We start from the raw sequence: 24477 nt of genomic DNA on the forward strand, positions 1-24477 counted from the left end.
CATACGTATTTGAATGAAAAGTATAACATTGGAAAGTTTGTGCAATACCTTGCCTTTGTCCTTTGCTATGAAGGGTTTCATCCACGGTCGCCTGACTTGGACTTCTAACGTCATTCAGACAATTTGTCTGCTACGGTGTGGTACAACCGCAGGAGTTTGTTTTACCGGTACGTTTACTTCAACCTATCCCGTGCCAGCGAGTGTTTAATGAAGCTATAATATTTATCAGCTCAACACAGTAAATGTATAATTGAAAACCTAAAGGACACACGATGTGAAGCTGCTCATCCACTCTTTCTTGTCGGGATTAGTCTTACGTGGTAGTGCAAATGTCGGCGCAACGAGCGGAAAGTGTACGCTGGAGTAGAGAAGTTCCGCCATTTCCAAAGAAACTGTTCCGGTACCGTTTGGTTTGATTCCAATTCCTCAGCACACTGCTAACTAGAAAGGTGACATGGAGGGTTTGCGTTTTACAGAGCTGTCTGGGATGTTTACTATTAGCTCTGCTTTTGCATTATTTATCCCAACCTGTGCTCGGCTGCTCGTCTCGTTCGCTTGTAAAATCATTAGACACTGTATATGTGGTTACCCCATCTGCCGGCCGGAAAGCAGTGTGCAGATTGATTCCGACGAAAGAGTGACACTGCAGTAACTTACTGCTCCGTGCCAGTCGGGGATGTGTTGGTGGCGGGGTTTGAACGGTTGTACGCGACTTCTGGACAGATCGCTCCATGCCGCAGTTTCGTTTGCTTTTTTACCCCGTACGTCGTTACGGCTACGGCTGGTCTCTTGTTGTTGGTAGTGTCGCAGAAACGCTAGCCTGTACCGATAGCGCTAACCTGCATCGCGAGAAGGAAGCGTACGCTCGTCATCGAAGTCACTCCCTTTTGTTCGATGACGGTTTTCGTTCGATGACGGTTGCTCCGTGAGCGAAATTGGCCGACCGAGTATTTTTCCGGAAAGGGCATCAGCATAGATGCGCTCTCCCGCTTTTCGGGCTTCGGGTTCGGCATACCGTTCGGATGCTGTGCTTCGGGTTGCGTGCGCGCTCGGACAAACCGTTCGGGTCCCAACCCGTTTGGGTGTTGGAAGCTGTGGCCTGTGTGAAATCCCGAGCCCGCGTGTACCGCTGACGATGACTCGGTGTGGTCCGGCTTCAGTTTGCACCGAAGCCCGACCGCGTACGGACACACGCTGCACGCGTTGCGCGCTTTGCGTTTCATCCACAACGTTTTTCGTGGCGACCGTCGCCACAAGACGACGACAACGGTTACGTGGTTAGTTGGGAGTGTGTCCAGCGAGTAAGAAATAAAAACTGGGTGGAGGCAGTTAGAAAAGGGGGCTTGGGCAGTACAGAAAGAAAGTGTAGTGGAGGAGTGTTAAGGTGATTACTGTTGAGGGAGTGACGGAGGTGAAAATGGTAACCAGAAAAAGGATCACAGCCCATCCTTGGGCGCCCATCCATGGTACAAAAGAGCATGGGAAGTCGTACTGTTCATTACAGCGCTAGATCAAATCAATTAAAAAGACTCAACCCAAAACAAGCTAATGGATCTCGTTACGAAGTTTAAGGAAGGCACATCGCTTAAGCTAAAGGCCCTCTAATTTTACGAAAGATTCGTTTGAACACCATTGAGGAGTGTCGCAAATGTCACTATTCGCTGTTGTGCATAAAATAATTTCATTTGGTGGCAATTGTTTACCCATCTCAAACCGCTCCCAATAGCGGAACACATTAATCTGTACTGGAGCCCACTAGCTGGTCTCGCCTTAACGACCTCATTGTTCGTGTTAAAAAAAAGTATAAAAAAGGAAAATGAATATCAAAAAACCGACGCCGGAACCCGGAACCATTCCGCAAATAGCTACCGAGCGGTTTCAAGCATTAATGCTTCAATTTGTGCGGCTTTTTTGTGTGCTGGTGGCTGGATGGCGAGAAAGCACAACAGGAACGCAAACAAAAGCACCAACCATTATGTGTGAGCTGCAATTGTGGCGGTTAGCAGACACCGCCAGCTGCGTCCACGGGATGCAGATGATGAGACATTAAATAACAAAGCGGTAAAAAATTTAAAAAGAAAAATACAAAGCTGAAAACAGCAGGAAAAGGGCAGACCGGCTATAAAACAAATGAGCATAGTGTCCAAGCTGCTGGGTGGAGAGAGAAAGAGAAGAGAAAAACAGAAGAAGAAAAAACAATCCGCCGCACATAAAACCAACAACGCAATGAATGTCGTTGTCAGTGGCAGGATGACATTTTGTGAGCAAAAAAACAAAAAATAAAACACACACACACACATACAACCAAAAGTACACACAAGTTGAAAAGGAAACATTAAGCCGGAATTGTTAGATCTCTGCAAGCGCTATGTCTCTGTTTGTGTCTGCGTGTATACGGTGGTACTGAGCGTTTCAAAAACGCGTGCCAAAAGTGTTCTGGGCCTGAGGTGTGGCAAAACGAAACATCAGAAAACACATCGGTTTGTGCAGCTTTCACCTTCCGAGCGGCACAGTATCAGGCACAAACACACAAAAACAAAGCCCAATCAGCACTGTTTCTCATTTACCCCGTTTATCCGTGTGTGGGGCGTCGGAAATCGCCCTTGTAGCGGAAAAGTGGACCGAAGTTATCGGAAGCATGTTGGACGTAGGTGAAGCCTCTGCAGTGCGATATCTGTCCCGGTTACAGCAATCGCTGGTGGCACAACAAAACGGTGAGCGGTGGTGATAGCATGCAAAGCAGCCCATGGGTCGTTTGAGTGCAGATAGTAGAAAGGGGAGAGTGAACGCAACTACGGGGGACACAACAATCAACTGCGGAGTTGAAGTTGCTCCGTTTGGGAGCTTCCTGCGCCTAACGTACAAGCCTTTCCGGAAAAGCCGTGGGCTCGAAAGGTCGAGATTCCGGGACGGGCTTTCCAAATCTGGATGGGTAGTAGAGCCTTCCGGTACTACCTGGCACAGGCGCAACTTGAGTCAACAGCAGTAGCAAATGTGACACGGGAAGCTGCTCCGGCCGTATCCGTGCTTCTTACGGCAACGCTATCGTCCATCAACCTCATGTGGTTCTTTTTAGCCTGGGCAAGGGTGCTTTGCAAGAATGTGGATCTTCAACGACAACTAGAGTTCGGACCAAAACCAGTTTTGGGTGATTCAAAATTGCTGGCAAGGCTAATTAGCAGAACAATGGAATCAAGTTTTCATAATTTCAGAACTCCGAATGATGGTTTCGGGTTGCTTGCTGAGTACATCGTATGTAGTTCATTTTGGAGAAAAATTTTTTCTAAAAGACTTCTTGCGACCAGCATCAAGTGGCCTAAATGATGAATGTTTCCGGTAGTAAAATAACTTCCTGCTCTCAAACCAGAACTCCAGGCTTTATTATTTATAATTGTCGATTGTGTATGGATGTGAAGTATGCACATTCTGGGCCTAGATTGAGAATATATCTTGTCTAAGCTTTATTCCTTTTGCACCTGTTACTTTTTCGAGAATATATCTTATCTAAGCTCTTTTCCTTTTGCTCCCACAGACCGCACAGCTCAAGACTGATGATTACATATTGCATGCGGTTAAAGTTATTCTCTCGACCATCTTAAGCTGGCAAAAATTGTGGCTAATCTTACACCTTTTCATACACCGTCTTGTTTTTCCTTTTTGCAGTGTTCCTAGTGCTAGCTAGTTCCATTTGCCGTCCCATTTCCTAACACAAGCGGTGAATCTGTAGAAAGACAGCACTCGGGTGTAAGGTCAAGTGCCGGAAAAGTGAAGTTGAAGTTACCCATCGAACATCACCACCAGAACTCGACTAGGTCGTGGACGTCAAAGTACTATGAGTGTGCTGATGTGCTGATTATGGTTTAATGTAGTGATACGGCTCGAGTGATACTTAGCAGAGACTTCTCGGCGAATACGAAAACCTTTAAGCCGTGTGTCTGTGTCTATGTGAATGTGTGTCTTTTTTTGTGTACAAAAATGAGCAACCGGAGCAGGATTGTAGTAGCATCTAGTGGTACGCACTAGTGCTAGTGTGCGTGTAGGATAGTATTACCGAGAAATTGAGTGTGTGTGTGTGTGTGTGTGCTTAGTGCTCGCTGCTTAACCTTTTGCGCCCTGCTGAAACGACAAACCCTACCATTCCCCGTCGGGCGGTCAAGTGGCGTTACAGAAACACATACACACACGCTGAAGTACACATGAGCAGCTTTGCCGCGTTAGGCCGCATGATGCGCCTGAATGGTAGGCTAACCGCAGCCGTCCTATTACTGCAGGGTAAGCGCACCACCATATACACCTTTCTTCCCTGCAACCTGCAATCTCAAACCTGATGCGTCCCTCTTCCTCATGTTCGTACTATCACTCCGCAAGGTGATTGATTGGAAATAAGCGATTTGATTGATATTGACGTTCCACTTGAGCAGGCTGGCGCGAACGCGCGTGGCGAGAGCTGCTGATTGTGCAAGCATTCAATTTAAGCTCGGCAAACAAACGGCCCATCCCATTGGCAATAATTGCATTTTGGTGCTTCTCACAGTGCTTGGGAGAGAGGGAGGAGTGAATTAGGCCGGATTTTAGCTTAAGCCTACTGTAGCCATGGCGTCCTGGGTGCAGATGATGAACAGGTGTTATAAATCCGGATGATTTTCTGTTCCATTAGGCGTACGCTCAAGTTCAAGCGTGTTGGGAGCCTGATTCGATTTTGTTCGACTCCCGATTGGGTCGTATGTCAAAAGCTAACCCATTTTACCTGTTACTGTCATAAAATTTTTCGCAAATTCGGTTCGCGTACTTCAACCGTCTACAGTTTAACTTCCGCAAACCGTGCGATCTGCCCAAGTCCGTTGTAGGTAGTGCTTTCCAGTTGCGATAAGGCAGAAACATCCTTGTACCAACATTGTGCATACAAAAACATACCGAAGAAAAAAATCACATCTGCTGGTTATCGAAACGACAACGGGACATTTAAAATCCACGGCCAGCTCAGTGATGATACTCGCCGCTCGATCGCGCCTAATGTTCTTAGCCCACTTCCAGCAACGTGGTGCGAAAGTTTGTAGTTCCCTCTCTCCACTTGTCGGGCTAAAGCTTGCGTGTTAGAAAGGTGGGAGGCAAATTACACTTTTACACGCCCGTCCGTCGGAAACTTCCACCACAGTTGGACTCCGCTACTGAAGCGCCAGTCTGAGAGTAAAGTGAAAAGATAACAGATCTTTCAGTCACAGTCTCCTACCTCAGGGCTCTGCTCGCGCAATTTACAACGGCCTGCGGCTCATTGCCGTCTTCCTTCCTTGCCTTGCAACGTTCTGTTCGTTCCTTTTTTTCTATTTCAATCTCTCCCTCTCTCTCTTTCTTTCTCATCGTTATTTTGTTATCCAAATATGAGATGAGAAGACCACTTAGCTAGAAGGAATAATTTCCAGGCCCAACGTCTCCCGAGAGTCATCCCCTTGCGCCTTCGCGACCATTAGCGGTCGTTTTTTGTTTGTATCTTTATGTGTGTTTGTGTGTTTAATTTATAAGGACTGACGGGAAAAGCAGGGTAGTGTACCGCATTGCTTTGCCTGTCTGCTCGAGTTTGCTTTTCTCATCGGTGGTATGATTTTTTCACGAGTAAGCCGACTCGCTTGTTTCCTGTGTGCCATTTTTTCTGCTGTATTCCTGTGTGTGTGCGCGCGCTCAGTCGTACAATTTTAGTTTCACACCATTCTATTTTTTTCTCATACACACGAGAATGCACACACAGTTGTACATATATTTAGGCATACACACACAAACACACTTGTGATTGTGTTGTTACCCTTGCCTCAAGGCAAGGTCGAGCTGTATTTTAGTCCTCGTTTGTGTGTTCCGCGTGCCGTGAAGCGACGCTTCCGACATGCCATAAATCATGCTGACAAATTACTGAGTGACAGTTTTATTTTCTTGTCGCAATTAGTAAAAATATCTTGTGAGAGGGATTGGGAAAAAAGGTGACAGGAGCTGGAATGGTGCGGGTAGCCAGGCTGCAGTAGCTTCCCGTTGTATAGGGAAGTGGGTTGTAATTTTGCGCGCCTTCCCGGGTAGCGCGTGCCCCGCACGGGAGTAAGTGATTTATCTTGGCGGCACATGTGGATTCGGTTTGATGATTCGTTGGTCTGCTTTTTTTCTCCCCCTCTTTTTCGATGCATTCTTTTTTGCCATTAGCTATTGTTGTTTGAGATGATAATGATCGCAAACGGAGCAGTGGGAGGAAATCTAGAGCACATTATGTTGTTCAACCGTTTTCGAGCCCAAGGAAAGAATGTTAAAAGGCTTTTGAATATACATAATTCAACTGTAAGTTCACATTTGACGTCCAACTGAAATGAGGGTGCCCATCTGAATTTCGTTTAATCACACCTATACTATTTGCTTTCTCCAAAATTAACATAGGTAAATATTAGTGCCTTTCGGTCGCTTTACTAGCCATGTTGAGATGCATTTATGCAGGACTGAGAAGTTTTCACTAAAAAGTCTAGCCTAGAAGCAGTCAATGACTTTTGTTTACTAAGATTCAGTTTTACAATTTCTAAGATTGACTATTTGATTTTTTACATGCAGCATTGTTTCAGCTTGTTCTTAAGTCTTAACTGCTTACCGAATCACGGCCCTTAATCCACTAAACTCATACGACGTAACAACATGCCCGTCATGGGTTCAAGTCCCGAACAGACCATGCCCCCATAAGTAGGACTGACTATCCTGCTATGGTAACAATAAGTCACTGAAAGCCAAGCTCACTTCACCATTGGGTACAGGCAGGCCTTGATCGACAGCGGTTGTTGTGTCAAAGAAGAAGAAGAATCAACAACCCCGCTTTTAATAACTCGAAAAACATCATCATCATAAACAAACACAAAGCAAATGAATAAAACATTACCATTTGTTTCCACCAATCAAAATGCCACTTCGCGTGCCAACACTTCGCTACCTTTAATTTTAAAAATTAAAAATTTGTACATTTTAGCGTTAATAGGAGTATTTTGATTCTTTGAACGAGCACCGCATGTCGTTTTGGATGCCTCATACATTGCCATAAGTTGGTTTTGAGTGGTGTCTTAAGTTGGCAAAGCCAAAACGGCTTAATAATGCAAGATAATGCAAGGAATTGCTAATCGGAACGCTCAAGTCTAAGCATGTTTTCTTTAAGGGCTGGAAATCATCTAGCAGGTTGATGAGCGTATTCTGGATGTGATAGAGAATTTTTGGAATTAAATGTTTAGCTTGAACAACCTCGTACAAAGTTCAGATTCAGTAATGGATTAAGGTGCTAATACCAATACTGTTCAGCTTCACTGTTACCTTAAGCTTTATGACAAGAATAATATCGTTATGAACCATTGAATTTTGCGATATTGTGATTAAAAAATCCCTCCCAAAACGTCAAACCATCATTTTGAGTTGCTTTCGAGTTCACATGATTAATTAAAGAAATCCTGTGGCAGAGTCATAATTAAAAATGGTAAATAAGTAAAATAAATGAAAATGTTTTTTGATGTTGACAGCTTGATGAAAGCTCCACAGTATGCTTGTCAAAGTTCCCTAGTCGGTTACAACACTCCCCTATATAATTGCAAATTTCCACAGTATGCTTGCAACATTCTCCAATCGATTTGCAACATTCCCCTAAGTGATTGAAGTATTTCCTTATATGATATGAAACACTGTAATGGATATAGTGTTTATTTAAGAATCAATTTTTAATTTTTTGCATGTATAAAAAAAGATTTACAAAAAAAAAATTATTACTGTTGTGCGTGTAGGTTACGATAGAACAAAATTGAGATACACTTCAGTATTTAAGTTAGACGTTTGCCTGGAGTGGAACAATGTTCAAAAGCAGCTTAAAATTGTTTGATTGGGCTCGAAAACGTTGTTGTATTAATCTGTTCAGGAAAAACAAGGTCGAATCATCATTATTTGGATAATGGAAGAAGATAAAATTAATGACGCTTTGTGGTGTAAGCTATTAATAAAATAAAATTGCGTGATCTTAGCACGCTTATAAACTGATTGCGACACAACAACTTGGTTCCTAATTATAAATCACTGTATCGTTGCTTAAAATCATGGCGCAGCCTTGTTTTTTATATTGCTTTTAAATTTTTAAGCACATTTTAAAGCAACGAAAACAAAACACCGTAGGTCGTGAGAATTAATTAAATTTTTCTTATCTTGCAAGCTCTTCAACCCCCACCCTCGTACCCGTTCCTCGTTTCCTGCCTTTCCAGCGCGGCTATGAAAATGCGAACCACGCCATCGAAACGAGTCAAACCCGAGAGAGGCGTCACATTTTTGCACCAACCAATCGTTGTCCGTTTTCAACTTCGTCTGCTTCAAATTGCTTTCTATGAGCGTAGGGAGTGTGCTATTTCAGCTTTTGCCTTTTTTTCGTTTTTGGTGTTTTCTCCAATTCTATCTAACTCTATTTTATGCTAAATAAAAAAAAAAAAAACACACAAAACAAAAAAGGCTAGAAAGCACTCCCGGGAGCACGAACTAGACAAAATGATCACCATCACGCGGGAATGTGTCGATGATTGATGGTTGGTTTTGGCGTGCAGTGGTGAGTGTTAGTAAAGTCGCGGTATGGTAGACAACAAGGCGGAAACGGGATGCGAGGAGCGATCGGGACGCGAAGAGGGACGGAAAGGGGAAAATAGGGTGAAAAAGCTATCAGCCCGCGCCTGGTGAGAACTTTTATGCTTGAAATCCTTTTAGCTGCACCGGTTTGTGTGTTGGGTGTGTTTTTGCTTTGTTTTTGGTTCACTCAATTTTCGGGTCAAGTTTGAAAATGGCAAACCCGGCATGGAGACGCCTGGTGGCTGTTAAACAAAACTATCACCCGATGCCACACCCGCCCGGCCGGGCCGCTTGTATTTTCCCGACCAGCCGATTACGAGTAGGGTGGGTGGAGAAAATGTGCGACCGTTTCGTTTACCCATTTTAGCTCGGTGTCACGATTGCAATTCGAATTGCAAATTCTGTTACTCGCAAAATCGAATGTTGATGGCCGATGTGATGGCAAGAGATATAAAAAAAAGAAACTAAGAGAACTTAAATTATTTTGTAAGCTATACCAGAAGAAGAATTCGAAAAAGAAGAAAAACGTATTAGTAAATTAAAAAACTTCAATGAAACCATATGGTCAATGGGAAACATGACTCTTACCTTACAAGTATCGAATAAAATGTATAAGTATAAACGAAAGGCCTGTCTCGTAGTACAGTCGTCAACTCGTACGACTTAACAACATGCCCGTCATGGGTTCAAGCCCCAAATAGACCGTGCCGCCATACGTAGGATTGACTATCCTGCTATGGGGGGGAATCAATTAGTCACTGAAAGCCAAACCCACAAGAGGTAAAGGCAGGCCTTGACCGACAACGGTCGTTGAGCCAAAGAAGAAGAAGAAGAATAAACGATTAAGTATCAAAACAAACGACAAAACACCCACACATGTACTGGTTCCTAGAGATGATAGCAAACACAGACAGAAAACATCACTCACACTGTCCAGCAACAATTTCAGCTCCAAAAATACACATACACACATATGAAGGGTAGTATGTACAAGTTCAGCAGACTCATACCGATGCGGGCCAAATTGGATTAATATGTTTTCCAGTCTGTTGCACGCGCAAGCGAGAGATTGTTGTTCGATTTCGATTTCAGTCGAGGATTATGTTGTACCACGAATGTTTTGGTGTATGGCTGCAATGCCGAGGGAAAGCGTTGCACAAACGTACACACAAGCGCGAAGCGTGTGTTTTTTTTTGTTTTTTAGGTAAAGTTGGGCCACGCTGCATGCACGTGCTTCATGCTTTGGCCTCAGAGGTCTTGTTTTGTGTTACGGGTTTGGGGGTTTTGGGGATTCATGCTATCTCCCGTCGAGGGGAAATTCCGCGACGGTGTTAAATTCAGAGCTTTCTACGCACGTTGCACAGGTGTTGGAGCTTTATCGGCTGTTTGCTTGCAAAGATGAGTTTGTTTGCGTGATGCTTTCATGCGGTGGAGCAATTTGAGAGTGTTAAAATAGAAAGTGTTGTCGTATGGAAACCGGACGAGCTGCGTAGTGCAACTGATAGCGTGTGGATTGATGAACACCAAGACTGTGAGGTGTATCAAAACCGGAAGTCGATCAATCAAAAATATCTTTTTCTCGCGATGATTTAGTAAAACTCTGTTTATGCTTTGTATTCACCAAATTTCCACCATCACTATATTCTTACTTCTCTGTGTGCGTGTGCTTTTGTGTAAGATATAAGCTCATTTTCATTACTTAATTCCCACCTTTCACGCTAGCGTTAACGCTTGCCAGATGTCTGCAGCTGACGGAAATTACTGTGCCGGATGTGGTGGATGTCCGGGAGACAGTTACACTCTCCTGCAGCTACGACATGGGCACGCATAAGCTTAACTCCGTCAAATGGTACAAAGACGAACGAGAGTTCTTCAGGTAAGCTATGTTTCCTTCTTCTGGAGTGTCTGCTGGAGCGATACAAAGGCCATAACGCTAGAGGAAAATGTGGATGTTTTCAATACTCTTCCCTTTGTTACTCCAGGTACTCGCCGCTAATGCCGAAGAGCTTGATGCTGTTCGATGTGGAGGGCGTGACGGTGCTGCAGAACTCGACTGGCCAGATCTGCAACCAGTTCATGTGTAGCATTCAGCTGCACCGGCTCAACATACGGTCGAGCGGATCATACCGGTGCGAAATATCTGGCGACGCGCCAGAGTTCAAGCTGGCGCACGGTGTCGGCAACATGACGGTGGCCGGTAAGTGATTTTTGTAGTGGCCCGTTAATCTAAGTAACATTTTATTTGAGTATCTAAAAAGCATACACTAAATTAGGGAACTCGAGAGCGTCATGCTCCGAGCATCGCCTTAGTCTCTTTTTTTCTTTCTCTCTTTCTTTCTCTCTCTCTCTCTCTCTCTCTCTCTCTCTCTCTCTCTCTCTTTTTCACACACACACACACACACACACACACACACACACACAAATACACACACATATTACTCACTAAACTCTGGTGTTATTACCGCTATTGCCGAGCAGTGTGGATTACAGGCTAAACAGTTCGTGATCGTTATGGGAAGATTTTTATTTGGGATTCAAAAGGGGCATACGCGATGGTAAGGCCCTCGGGGGACCACTGCTCAGTCTCTCGCAAATCCCAGTAAAGCAATAGATTATCGCCTCAATGACATGTGTTGAGCCTCCGTTTTTCATGTGCCTCACGGGAAAGAGCGTACGGCATTGCGTACTGCTCGATATGTACACACACACACACATGCTGTTTACGGATGTTCAGGGACGCGTTAGGATCGGAAGCAAATCTCCAGTAGTGGAGATGCAGTATCCGTTTTTGGAAGCCGATGGAAAACTTTTGGGGAAACGAATGCACGAAGAGCCTGTGCATTAGTGTTTGGGCGTATGAGAGTAAGCAAATTGTACGCAAGCAAATGCGGTACAACGGAATACATACTCTGATGAAGCTCTCAAGTTTAGATAAAGTGATGAGACTGATCAGTGGCTTATCACTTTGACCGCCGGCCTGACATCACAGTGTTTCGGGGTGAGCAAGAGAACGACAATTTCTCGAGCGGCTGTTATCACTCTTTTGTTTCATTGCAATAAATGGCGTTCTCGTTGTTGCTTTCTTACCTCTGAACCTCAGATACAAAACCAAAGGGCTTCTTAAGATTTTTCGGTTGATTTTTTTATCATTTCCACGAATTATTGAGCATTTTACAGTATTTTTGGATCTTTTGTATTGATTTGCTATGGTATGATTCCAATAAATCGTGGGGATGATACAAAAATCTAAAGGATACGGTAACAAAATCGTGAGATGAATCCAAAAATTACGGTAACCTACCAATAAATTGTGGGAAACCCTGTATAGGCAAGGATTAATTTGCCTAAATGTGAAAGCGTTAAAAGTATAAGCGATCCTTTCATGCTATGTTTAAGCTGTATAGGTTTGTGTGTCGAGTTAAAAATTTCCGGGCTTGGAAAACACACCGAGGGAAAATAAGATGAATAGAGTAAGCATTAATTATTAAAAATGATACGGTGAAACCATTTTGGTGCAAACAAAAAAGAAAAGAAAAAATACGCACGCATCTGGTACAAATTCTTCGCGATCCGTTTCGGTTTTCGGTAGTAGCAAATAATACACCCAACCTGGGTTCCAGGAAAGCGCCGTGCGGTTTACGGGTAGGGCAGTTGCTGAATGATACTGCCGGGAAACGCCTGGGCGAACAAACCATCGTTCCCAACAGAAAGTATTTGTTGTTGTGAAAAAGCAGCAATTCAAGCTGACAGAAAAGTAAAGAAATGATACGAAGAAGAGGGAGACTAGTACACGCGCCACTCAGCATGGGGCATAGGCTGGTGGCTCGTGGTGATATCCTAGAAATAAATAAAGAAAAAAAAAAACTCACCGAAAATATCATTTATCTACCCATAGCAGCAACGTGCAGCCTACTCTCGGGGTTTTATTTTGTTTTGTGGTAGCATTGTTGGAAGGAAAACTCCCAAATACAATAATTTACTTTAAAATGCGTACAGTAAATTTAAAACTATGGTGAATATTTACAAACTTAAGTGCTGACCAAGGCGTTATCAACTCTACCCCTTACCAGCTTTTAAAACATTATATTAACCCAGAGCCGGTCTCGTAGTACAGTCGTCAACTCGTACAACTTAACAACATGCCCGTCATGGGTTCAATCCCCAAATAGACCGCGCCGCCATACGTAGGACTGACTATCCTGCTATGGGGGGGAATCAATTAGTCACTGAAAGCCAAAGCCCACAAATGGGTACAGGCAGGCCTTGACCGACATCGGTTGTTGAGCCAAAGAAGAAGAAGATTAACCCAGAAGTTACGGATTTATATAATGCTTTGAAAACTGGTAAACCTGGTTTTGCTTGAGCAGCTTACTATAATTATTCTTGTTGTTGTGTGTGTGACAGAAAAGAAGTAATTCTTGATGTACGTGGTGAATGTTCAACTGATTTATCCCTGGTTTGCATCAAAACAATGAAATGAACACATTAGAACTGCTCGAAAACTACTGAATATGAGACAGTTTACCCTTTCCCAGCTTTTGCGAGTGTGTTGCATTTCAAATTGGTAGCATTTTGAAATGCGAAACATTGTTGAGTGCATTCTCGAATCAGTTGATCGTGCCGAAACCTCAATACAACTCGGGTCGGCACAGGAAACCCATCAATAGAATGCAAAGGAAGTAAAACATACGACTGTATTTATGGTTGGCTGCGAAGAGTGCAGAAAAGGTGGAAACATTGGGAAAGATATTCCTTCGAAGGCTCAAGCATTATACTTGACACAGACAACAACATCGTCAAAGTCATGTATAGATGAAAGAGAAGGAGAGAGAGAGGAATAAATAGAGAGAAGAGGGTAGTGTAACCAATTCGAAACTGGCTGGTAAACGATGTCACGAGTGGACCTTACAATCGACGATAACTTTAGCATGGCGTATTGAAATCACTATTTTTCTTTCGGGTTATTTACCAGCAACAAAAGCAAAACCGTATAGAAAAAAAAAAGAATACAACGACAACTCTGCATCTGTTAAGAAATCATTTGTGCTGTAGGTGTGTGAACTAGTGATGGGTAAAGTTGGCAAAAATCCGGTGTCGACTTCGATCCGACTCCAGTAATTTCGGAAACGACTTGGAAAGGTAGTTCCGCCCAGCATTATCCAGAGTCATTTGGTATCGTCTGAAGCTCTCCGCAATCGGCCGGTGTCGCTGATTGTTCATTGTGCTATTGTTAGTCCGATTTTGACTCCGGAAAAATCGTAACCACTAGTTCTGCCCGGAGTCAAAGTCACCCAGAGTCGCTCGGAGTCTGAGTCTTCAAGAGTCATCCAGAAACGTCTGGAGTTGCCCAGAGTCGGCCTTCCAAACAAAAGCCTACATACGAAATACAATCGCAATGTGAAAGACAAAAAAAAATACAGCGAATGGAAAGTCTGATCACAAGACTATATTACGGGATGGCTCAAGTAGACGCCGATCAGCTCTGGACGACTCCGAATGTCTCGAACTTCTGTCGACTTCGGCCAACTCCAGAATACTCCAACTTCTAACGACTTCGGGCGTCGGAAGGACTCCTGACAACTCCAGAAGACTCCAGATGACGTCAGACGACTCCGAACGATTCTGGAAGACCCCATACGACTCCGGGCGACTGCAGAAAACTCCAGGCAGAAAGAGTGGTTCCGATTTTGCCGGAGTCGGAATCAGACTAACAATAGCCGGAATAGGATCGGAATCGTGAGTGCGCTCCAGAGAGAACATCACTAGTGTGAACAGTTTCTGATCTCTGTACAAGTGTTTTTGCTCCTCTCATTCTTCCCCCTCTATGCTTCTCTATGAATTTTCCGCCTGTTTAGGTCGGATGCAAGAAGAAGGTATGCAACACCGCGGTTTGAAACTGGACGAGCAATAAAAAAAAACCCACTCCTCACCCTCTCAACCCGTATTTTGGGTGAGAAGCCCGGAGGGCTAAACGACCGAGCGGAAAAAACCTACAATATGCAGAAAACGTCGTAAAATATGCTTTAGGATTCCAGGTCCATTTCTTTCAGCACGCGCTGTGTGCAAACAAGGCAGGCTGCGGAAAAGTGGCAGAAAGAAATAGAGCACACACACACGCACACATACACTAAATTGGGCGATTGCAAAAATTGCGGCGAATTGTTCGAAATCGTTCGAGGTAGCAAACAAAGTAACAGATAAAGAGCGCCACCAGCACGCGGTCCCGTGCGCGAGCAGAAGGAATGGAGAAAAAGAGGATGGGCGCAACTGGCAAGCGATGCAAAGCCATTTAGAGTAAGCAGGAGGGGAGAGAGAGAAAACGGCAGACAAACCCCATTTTGGTTCCCTCGCCCATAGACCCCGGGCCCCGCTTAATGCTGTGCCGGTGTGTGCAGTGCGGATAAGACCGATGGGGGTGAAAGCGAGAAACTCTGGGTGGTTTTTCAATGGGAATCTTTTGAAAACCCCGCAGTCCAGGATGCCGCTGCAAATGGATCTTGGGTTGTGCGTTTTTTTTTTGTGTGTTTCTTTCTCTTTGCTTTGCTCCGCTTGGAAATGGAGGGTGGTGGTTTTTTTTGTCCGTCTCCATTTTTAAGGATGGGTAGAGGATAATTTTAAATCTTCGAATTATTCCATAACACTCGCCAGCGCACAGCATCGCGCGCCGGTCGCTCTTGTGGGTTGAGGGTGCTGGGAAGCGAAAAAAAAGAAGCGCACAAGGAGGACGCACACAAACGATGTCCTTGCGAAGAATCGACAGCGAATGCTGGCGAGCGATGCTCGCCGGCACCCTCTCGCTTCTCTCGCACCACCCGCGCACCGTTTGTACTCCGAGCTTTTGCTCCAGTTTCGGGCTGCTGGAACGATGACAGCTAACAATGGGGTGGGAAAGGGGACGGAGCATGGAGGCTGCGTGCGTGCGTTTCGGGGCATGTCTGTGTGGCATGTCGTTTGGATGGTCGTTGAATAAAAGAGCAAGGCTTTTTAGCATTTGATGATCCCCTGCGCGCGCGCGCGCTCTCTCTCGCCCGCCCCTGGACAGTGATGGTGGGTGGGGGTGGGGAGGGGGAAAGGATGAGATTTGATTATTATTATCACATTCTCGTGACCCACCGAGAACCAGATTGGAACCAGATTTCCTGCATTCTCACGACTGTCAGATTGGATGTGTGTGTGTGTGTGTGTCTCAAGGCGGCGTACTTTTCTTCACAAATCGCGGCAGAGCGGGAGAGAGTGAAAGGTATGGAGGAAAAATATGTCTGCCAAGAGGGGCGGGTTTGCATTGGCATGGTTGGAAACATTAAGGCCACACAATAGGGGGCTTCCCGGGCACCCATTTCCTTTGGGCGCTTTTCCGAAACGATTCACTGCCATGCACCCGGCTCAGCGTACGAAAGAGGGTGGGGTTCCCCCGATGATGGAGCCTCTGTTCACGATTCTCTTGTTCAGTTCCCCTTCTCCTCCTCCTTCTTCTTCTCCTTCCCCCCATCTCGTTACTCTCCCTTTATCCTCGGTTGAATTCTTTTATCATTCGAAAGCTTAATGTAGTGGAAAATTTATTGTTTCTTTACGGTGACAAGGCAGATTTTGGATTTGGCAGGCAGAATCACTTTTTCCTCGGTTAATTTCATTTTCGCTACGCCAATCGTTTCATTTAAGCCGCTTGCCGCCGTTGCTTGCGCCTTCTCTTGCTCTTTGTGTGTGTGTGTATCCAGCACCAATATCATGAATTTTTGGGATTTTGCTGCGCGACTGCCCAGCCTTTTTCCACGCCGTCCCTCGGAAAACACCTGCCAAGAGGCGCGGAATATTCGTGCGTATCAATGCTGGCAAAATGGTATCTCGCGTGCTCTACGCGCGCGGGGCCATGCACGAGTTCGTGGGTTTGTTTTTGCGCGGAGCTTTTTTCTCTCTCTTTCTTTTATGATTCACTGTTCGCAGCAACTGATAACCGCTTCTCATCTTTCAATCGACATCAATCCATCACTGAGCGCTGTCGTGATGGGTTTCTTTTCTTTTTTTTGTATCCTCGTTTTTCTCGTTTGTTATTCACCTGACCATGCTGAAGACAGTTGTTTTGCAGAATTTTCATTGTTTTTTTTGTTGCAATTCAGCCTGAACGTACGCAGAGTAGCACGTGATGTGATTTATGTAAAGAGCGAAGCTCCCTGTTGGCGGGAATGCGGAAGAAAGGTATCGAGAGTTGGATGCGTGGAATTAATTAACCATAAATGGCGTCATGGAAGCATGCAATTTTAATAAGGAACAAGGCATCAAAGGTCCATTGATGATGGGATTATTCAGCACAAATTACAAATGAATAGCAAAAACTCGTTTGCTTCAACATGATCGTGGGTCTTTGCAAGCTTGATTAGAGTCGTTTATTGTTTCTTCACAATATCTGTTCTATTTGTCTAGCCAACACAATGGGAGCAAAACAAATATACCATCTTACTTTTTACTATTATCACGTGACGTCGTTCGCAGATATCATTTGTGTATGCCTATGGAAGTGATGTAACATTCCAAAACCGGCCAGCAAATCTGCTCGGAAAATGTGCGTCACCGCGCCGGGTGTATGGTTGCGTACTGTTTGCGCACAGCACGCCTTGGTCGCTCACTTTATTCCGTCAGTTACACGTCCGTTCGCACACATTTGAGCTTTCTAAAATTAAACCAAGCACTCCTATTTCGTCGTCGGCTTTGAAACAGTCCACCCCATTTTTGGAATGCCATTTGCAAACCACTTTCCAATCACTATCAGGCCTTACCCTTGGCGGCCGTCAACCCGAAAAATGTAAAACCAGCTGTAACTGGGGCGCGTACCTGCTTCCCTTAGCTTGAAATCCAGCACTCTTCGACACAGATCGAGTGGGGTTCGTGCTCGATGGGGCTGTCAAATCGCTCGAAGGATTTGAGCCTCACTCCGTGCGCCACAATCGCATTGGAGAGGGTTGAAGATTCCACCAGGCAGGGGTCTGTTTTTGCCGCTCCCTAAGCAAAGAAAACAAAAAAGGGATAGGTTGTTAGGGAAAAATCCCAATCGATTTTGCAAAACCACCAAAGTGTGGGGCTGGGGTTGTTGGGCGGTCGTCGTGTCACTTTCACTCTCGCTTGCACCATGCTTCAGCTGGGGTGCCGGGGTGCCACACACACTGGCGGTGATTTATCGACGTGTGAAACCGATTCCAAGAGGCGTTTGCGGAGGGAGAGACACGTTCCCTTCACCTTCTTCTTCGCGTCGTTCGGGGTGAACCACATCTGCTCGGGCTTCGGATTGATTTGCCAGCCTGATCGTGCTCGCGGGAATAAGGCCGGCCGATTTCCGACACAGCCCATACATCACTCGCGTGGGGTGGAGGGTCGTGAGTGAGCGAGTGTGTGGACATATGCATGCTGCTGAATCATGGTTGTCGGATGATCGTGAGCAGCTTTAAACCACGTTTGCCAATTTGACAATGACATTGTTATTTCTCTCTCTCTCTCTCTCTCTCTCTCTCTCTCTCTCTCTCTCTCTCTCTCTCTCTCTCTCTCTCTCTCTCTATATATATATATATATATATATATATATATATATATATATATATATATATATATATATATATATATATATATATATATATATATATATATATATATATATATATATATATATATATATATATATCTCCAACTCTCGAAATGAACAAAATGGTTGTTATGGTAGGGATTGATTTGAAAGGAAATTTCAACAATTGATCACATATGGGTACGGTTTTGATAATTCACTTGCGAAGGTAAAAACAGCTTGGCAAACAAACTCCAATCATTCCCGCCCGGGTGGTGGTTGATAAACATGACAAATGAGAGCATCACGCTACTAAAATACGCACTCACACACATACACATATTGAACAGCGAAGAAAGGAAAAAAAACCGAAAAACCAGTCGTTAATAAATTAACACGAAACGATCTACTCCTGGCAGAAATGAAATTAACTGCCCTGCTTTTTTATGTACAGTTTGCATGTGTTTCTATTTATTGAACATTATCTACCCCTATGCATGGAATCGAATTTGAATTAATTAGTATGCGGTAACCTCACACAAACACACTTTTCTAGCAACAAAATAAATTGGTCGACGAGCAAGAGGAAAAGGAAGCAAACAGGGTGTGTAAAGTATTGGAGATAAACACATTTTCAAACTAGCGAGTCGCAAACAATAAGAGAAACGCTTTAGTAATTTATACTGTGTGTGTGTGTGTGTGTGTGTGTGCGTGTGTGTATGAGTGAGTGTGCTATTTTTTTAAATCAATTATTTTGTGCAAACTCGCCAAACTATGTAGCGAATCGTGCTAGTTTTGATGTTTGTCACGTAGTCAGGGAAATATAAATTAATGATAATTAAGTGGCGACCGACGCACTTTGGCAATCTGTCAGCGCGGTAATGCATATGCACTAGGATCGTGCAGAACTGTGCTGATCATTGGATCTTATTTTATGATGATTCTCACAAAATGTATCGATTGGAAGCAATCGTTGACAGTTGTTGGAATAGTTTAGAGAGGCTTTGGCTTCTGCGGAGTTCTTTCGCCTAAATCGTTGACAGGGCATAGCTTAAAAAAGGCTGACAATTGTTTTATAGGCTCCAGAATAGGTACTCATTAACACACCTATTGATGCTGTCTGTCTTACATGTCCCATCGCCACTGAACCTATGGATTTAAAAACAATCGACCGTCTAACGAACTCCTGCTCCCCTGGCCCTTATGGTATCCCTGCGATGATAATCAAACATTGCGCTGTATCAATAGTCCCGGTCTTAAAACAAATATTTGCCGAGTCGCACAGGTACCTTTCCTGCTCTTTGGAAGGAATCGTGGCTAACACCTATACATAAAAAGAGATGCAAAAAAGAACAAAAACAATTTTCGTGAGATTACATTCATAAGTGCAAAGTTTTCGAGCTTCTTATTTATGGACCCCTTTTAGCATCGGCCTGCAACTATATCAGCGTAAATCTACACGGCTTTGTAGCTAAAAGATCCACCACAACAAACCTAGTCCAATTTGTGAGTACTTGCCATAGATCCATTGATAGCGGCTTCCAGATGGGCACCATCTATACAGATATTAAGGCGGCCTTTGACAGTGTTTCCCACAGTATCCTTCTTGCTAAGCTTGACAGACTCGGTTTGCCACCTTCCCTGGTAACGTGGTTTAAAGCTTATCTCTCTGATCAATGCTACGCGGTCAGACTTGCTCAACATCTGTCCAGACATATCCGCGCTTCTTCCGGTGTACCACAGGACAGTAACCTGGACCCCCTACTATTCCTGGTCTACATTAACGACGTGACCGACTTCAACTGCCTTTTACACGCATATGATGCAAAAATTACCGTGAGATCCGGTATTCCGAATACCATCAGCGTCTTCAAGCATCCTTAATTGAGTTCGACTCCTGCTATCACATTCAGCAGATCGCGTACGCCTGCACATTACACCTATATGCGAAACGGACAAAGTCTTGAAAGAGTGTTTTGTGCCAAAGACCTCGGGGTCTATTTAGACGCTGGACTCTCCTTCAATGCACAGCTCGACGATGTTGTAGCCAGGGGCAGTCGTATGCTAGGACTAATTGGAAACATGACGCGTGCGCTCCGTGACCCCCTGTGCATCAAGACGCTTTACTGTGCTCTTGTTCGACCATTGCTGGAATACGCATGCATTGTGTAGTGGCCTTCATCTACTCAGGCTATGGCGCGGCTAGAGTCAATGCAGCGGAGGGCAACACGCCTTGCCCTTCGTGACTGGCACCGACGGCTCGACTATGAAACAAGGTGTCTGCTGCTGGGGCTCCCTAAGCTCGCAGTTCGTATTCAGCATGCCAGGTTGGCATTCATCACCGGGCTTATTAACGGAAGTATCGACTGTCCTGTGCTGCTCCCGTGGGTTCAGCTATATGTGCAAGCCAGATCACTTCGTGCCCGCTCAATGCTGGCTATTGTGACAACGCTGACTTCTTTTGGTGCCCGCTACCCCATGATCTGCATGACACGGCTGCTAAACTCTATTAGCGACATTTATGAGCCCGGTACTACGGCGGTAGAATTAGCTACTCGTATCCGTACAAAAAATCACTAACTTGCATGTCATGTATTTAAATGTATATGTATACGTAGAAGAGCAGTTTCGATTGGGCTATGCAGTCCCTTGACAATACAATAAACATTAAACATTAAAAATTAAACATTAACTAAACACAATTTTGCCATAGAATGAAGAATACTTCTTAATTTTTTTCGTTGCCTTTGCACTAGAAAACAACATCATAGGATTAATCGGACGTCGGATGGATGTCACCTTCAGAACCCCTGCCCTCCCTTTCATTTCATTGCTCCCCTTCCCCTCAAATACATCCTGAAACATCAAGTTCCAGTTGTCGAGAACATAAGCGGCGGACGAGTAATCGAATCTCACGCACGCCCGCACGTACGCACACGGGGCCGTGGACCGGTAAAGTCACGTGCCTGGTTTCCGTGACCGGGCAGATTTTTGTTTTGTTTTGTGTTTTGTTTTACACAGCCACAGCTGGCATGCTGGCAGTAGCAGGGAGAAAAATTAGTCATCGTTCCGAATGATTCATTATCCTTTATGCGAGAGCGGGGAAAACGCACGTGGCCAAACGTGTTGCCGTGAATGTAGCTGATCAGTTTGCATGGTAGCATCCCTCCCTTCCAATACCTATTGATTGCATGAACCCACAAACGCATACCGTGAAAGTTTGTGTATCTAAAGATGGAAAAATGGAAAGAGAAAGAGTAGAGAGTAAGAGAAAATCGCTGGAAAAAATGGGAACAAAAGTTTGTTCGGCATTTTGCTGGGGCTTGCAAACGGAAGAAAACACAACCTGATCAACTAGCCTCACCAAGCGCTGCGATCCACCATTTGCAAATCCTGTTTGACTTTCCCTGTTTCTGCCCCTGGGTCGCTTCCACTGGCACGCGAGGCAAGACTCAAAGCCCGTGCACCCGTTCGCTTTTTCGTTACAAGCCATCGCCAGTGCATCTCTTTCGGCGCGCTGCTCGTGACTGTGGGTGTGTGTAAGTGCTAAATTGGGCAGCTTGGCGTGTCGGCACGGGCATGAGATAATTATGAAAAATTAGAAAGTTTCCGGCGGTATTCTTAATTACGCCAAAAGCAACATTAATTAGCCATCAATTTGCACTTTTATCGTGTAAGCGCCGGCGCTCTGCTTGGCTGTGATAGTGGTGCGCTACTAGTTCGAGGAGCGTATGTGTGTGTGTGTTTGTGTGTGTGTATGAGAGCCCTCGAGAGCACGCTTATAGTTGTAGCTGAATTGCTTTAGATACGACTAATTGTGGAACTTAAGCGGCGAACGCGGGGCATTGGGGCGAGAGCCCGGTCACGTACGCGCCACGCCTGATCAAGTGGTTCGGGGCTAACGGGGCGAGCTTAATTCGATCCATTACCAACGCCAAGGTGCGGACCACCACCTGCCGCCTGATATCTTGATGTATCTGTGTGTGTGTCAGTGTGTGTGTGTGTGCTTGTTTGTCCAGCAGCTGCGCGGGAAATGGGGGTAAGATTAATTGGGCGAGCAGCTGAGGACCTACCGCGGATTGCGTGGTTTAGTGTTTGGAAGGCGAAACCACGTCCTGCTCGAGATGGCTCGCTCGTTGCTGGGCGCAAAACTCAAAGCACTTGGTGGCCAAAGTTTTGAGCATTCCATGCCTTATTTCCGTGTTGATTGATCCGCAAACTCGGGAGCCCCATTAGCCTGCACGCTCGGCAGAAGCGCAGCTTCGCGGCCATTAATTAATAATCGTAATGAATTTGCGCTCGCACTGGGCCTAAGGAGGGGGGTGAGGGGGCTGATGGAAGAATTCCTTCACGCTGCAAAGTACCGCCTCTACTAACGATGGCTCATTCTTCTTCTCGCCCTTCCACCGCACAGTCTATCCGCAGTTTGATCCCATCATCAACGGGTTACAGCACAACGGGGTGCAGCACAACTACGCGCTCGGCGACTTTGTCGTCGCGAACTGCTCGTCGGATATGTCAAGCCCACCGGCCCGGCTCTACTGGTACATCAACGATCGCAATGTGAGTATGGACTGGTACGCGATTTCTCCGCTCATAGCGAGATGTTGACCACCCACTTCGACCATGTTTTTTCTTTTACTTCGGTTTATTCCAAAAGGTTCCGTCAGATTACCTACAGCCGCAGCACGAGTCGACGGTCGAGAACGATGGATTCCAGCTGCGTCAGCGGACGCTCGAGATCCGGTTCTACATCGACGAGAAGCGGCTCGGCAAGCTGAAGGGCAAGCTGGTGCTCAAGTGTCTCGCCCGAATCGACGCCATTCCGCAGGCCACGCGGGAATCGACGCAGATCATTTACATCCCGACGACGGACGAGCTGCGCAACCAGAAGCTGATCAACTGGCGTGGCTCGGACGGTAAGTGGAAATGGAGGATGTGTGAGTAGGGGGTGGCTAAGGGGAGGTTTGTTAATGCGCTTGGGGGAACAAATGATGTAAGAGTGGCAGACTTATTGGGAGTTATTGGGCGTTGAAGATAGCGAGATCCAGCTGCAAGACGCTTTGACGAGCCTTTTTGATCGTTTTTGTACTTTCAGCCGCTTACCACACAATCAACCCACCGTCCGTCAATGCAACGCTCGATGGCGAATGGTCCGTGGACGAGGATGCTCTGCTCCCGTGACGGAAGCATGTCTACGCGAGCGGGACGGGATTGTTGTGGTGACTGGCAGTGCTGGCTGAGGGTTTGATGATGAAAGGAGCGGGACGATGATAATTTTGCAATAAAAAATAGCATCCCATTGGGACGATTGCAACAGTCCTTGAGAAAAGTTGTTGTTTAATGGCATTTGTGCAAATTAAAATAGCTATTTCAGCGCATATCTCAGTAGTCGAAGTCAGTAAAACCGGCAATAAATACTCATTCATGTCATTTGAAATTCACAAGCTTTTATATCAAATCGTCTGTTAGGTCATTTGTTAGTTGATTGATTTGTTTTGATTGATTTGGTGTGGAATACTTTCTTGGGAAACAAACATCCTCACGATTGCAGATGAAATGAATGAAAATTTGTCTTTACAGCTTCTTCGTTACAGTACGCTACGCTCGCCCGGTTTTCTGTACTCTTCACCGTCACGCTTGGTGGTTTCAGGTGGTTCGTGTAATTACAGACATGCGTGTATGAAGTAAATCACATCACACACACATCACATTCCGTTCGTTGCTGGAGAGAAGCAGAAGAATCAGCAGAAGCATCAGCAGCAGTAGTAGCAGCAGCAGCAGCAGCAGCAGCAGCAGCATCAGCAGCAGCAGCAGCAGCAGCGAAGTAAGTACATCCAGTATACAAACTAGCGCATGCAAGTTGTAGTTGAAGAACTATAAGTAGAAAAAAGCAGAAAGGTTCAGCAGGGCGCGTATCACGAGCAAAATAGCAATGCAAGCAAGCAGTCGAAGAAAGAAGGAGAATTGTGTGGATAAAAACATGATTCACGCAAACACGCATGCGAAGAAGCAAAAAGAAGGTAAATCAAAATTGAGATTTCTTATCCTTGTTAGTACCGTACCAGTTTATGCTCGGTTGTTGAGTGATCTCGTTGAGTTTCGGACTAAGTTGCGCCAACACTTTTACCAATTTACCCTGTTGCATTTAACGCGAACGTTTACGCATACTATTAAGAGTAAGGATTGGAAAACAATGTAAAACAAGCATGGGCGATGGCAAACAATACGAGAAAAATTAAGTAAACAGAGAAAATAAGAAAAAAAGGTAGCCAACACGGATAAACGCATCAAAATGATGACCAGTAGCAGGAGAAAGTATGTGACAG

General features: G+C 45.1%; 1 protein-coding gene across 6 annotated transcripts in view; it reads left to right on the forward strand.

The window, feature by feature from the left end:
• The first annotated feature begins 1127 nt into the window (after positions 1-1127).
• LOC121594927 overlaps positions 1128-24477 on the forward strand; it is a 23663-nt gene continuing 313 nt past the window's right edge. The window contains exons 1-7 of one of the 6 annotated variants that reach the window (XM_041918772.1): positions 1128-1301; positions 3664-4272; positions 10324-10477; positions 10584-10798; positions 22563-22711; positions 22809-23067; positions 23247-23669. In XM_041918772.1, the coding sequence (XP_041774706.1) occupies positions 4197-4272; positions 10324-10477; positions 10584-10798; positions 22563-22711; positions 22809-23067; positions 23247-23332 (939 nt within the window). In that variant the 5' untranslated portion in view covers positions 1128-1301; positions 3664-4196 and the 3' untranslated portion in view covers positions 23333-23669. Of the gene's footprint in view, positions 1467-3663; positions 4273-10323; positions 10478-10583; positions 10799-22562; positions 22712-22808; positions 23068-23246; positions 23670-23731 lie in introns of those variants that run through there. The other 5 variants (XM_041918780.1, XM_041918812.1, XM_041918789.1 and 2 more) reach the window with 5 other exon arrangements.

The sequence above is a fragment of the Anopheles merus genome, chromosome X (assembly GCF_017562075.2).
Source record: "Anopheles merus strain MAF chromosome X, AmerM5.1, whole genome shotgun sequence".
Lineage (NCBI taxonomy): Eukaryota > Metazoa > Arthropoda > Insecta > Diptera > Culicidae > Anopheles > Anopheles merus.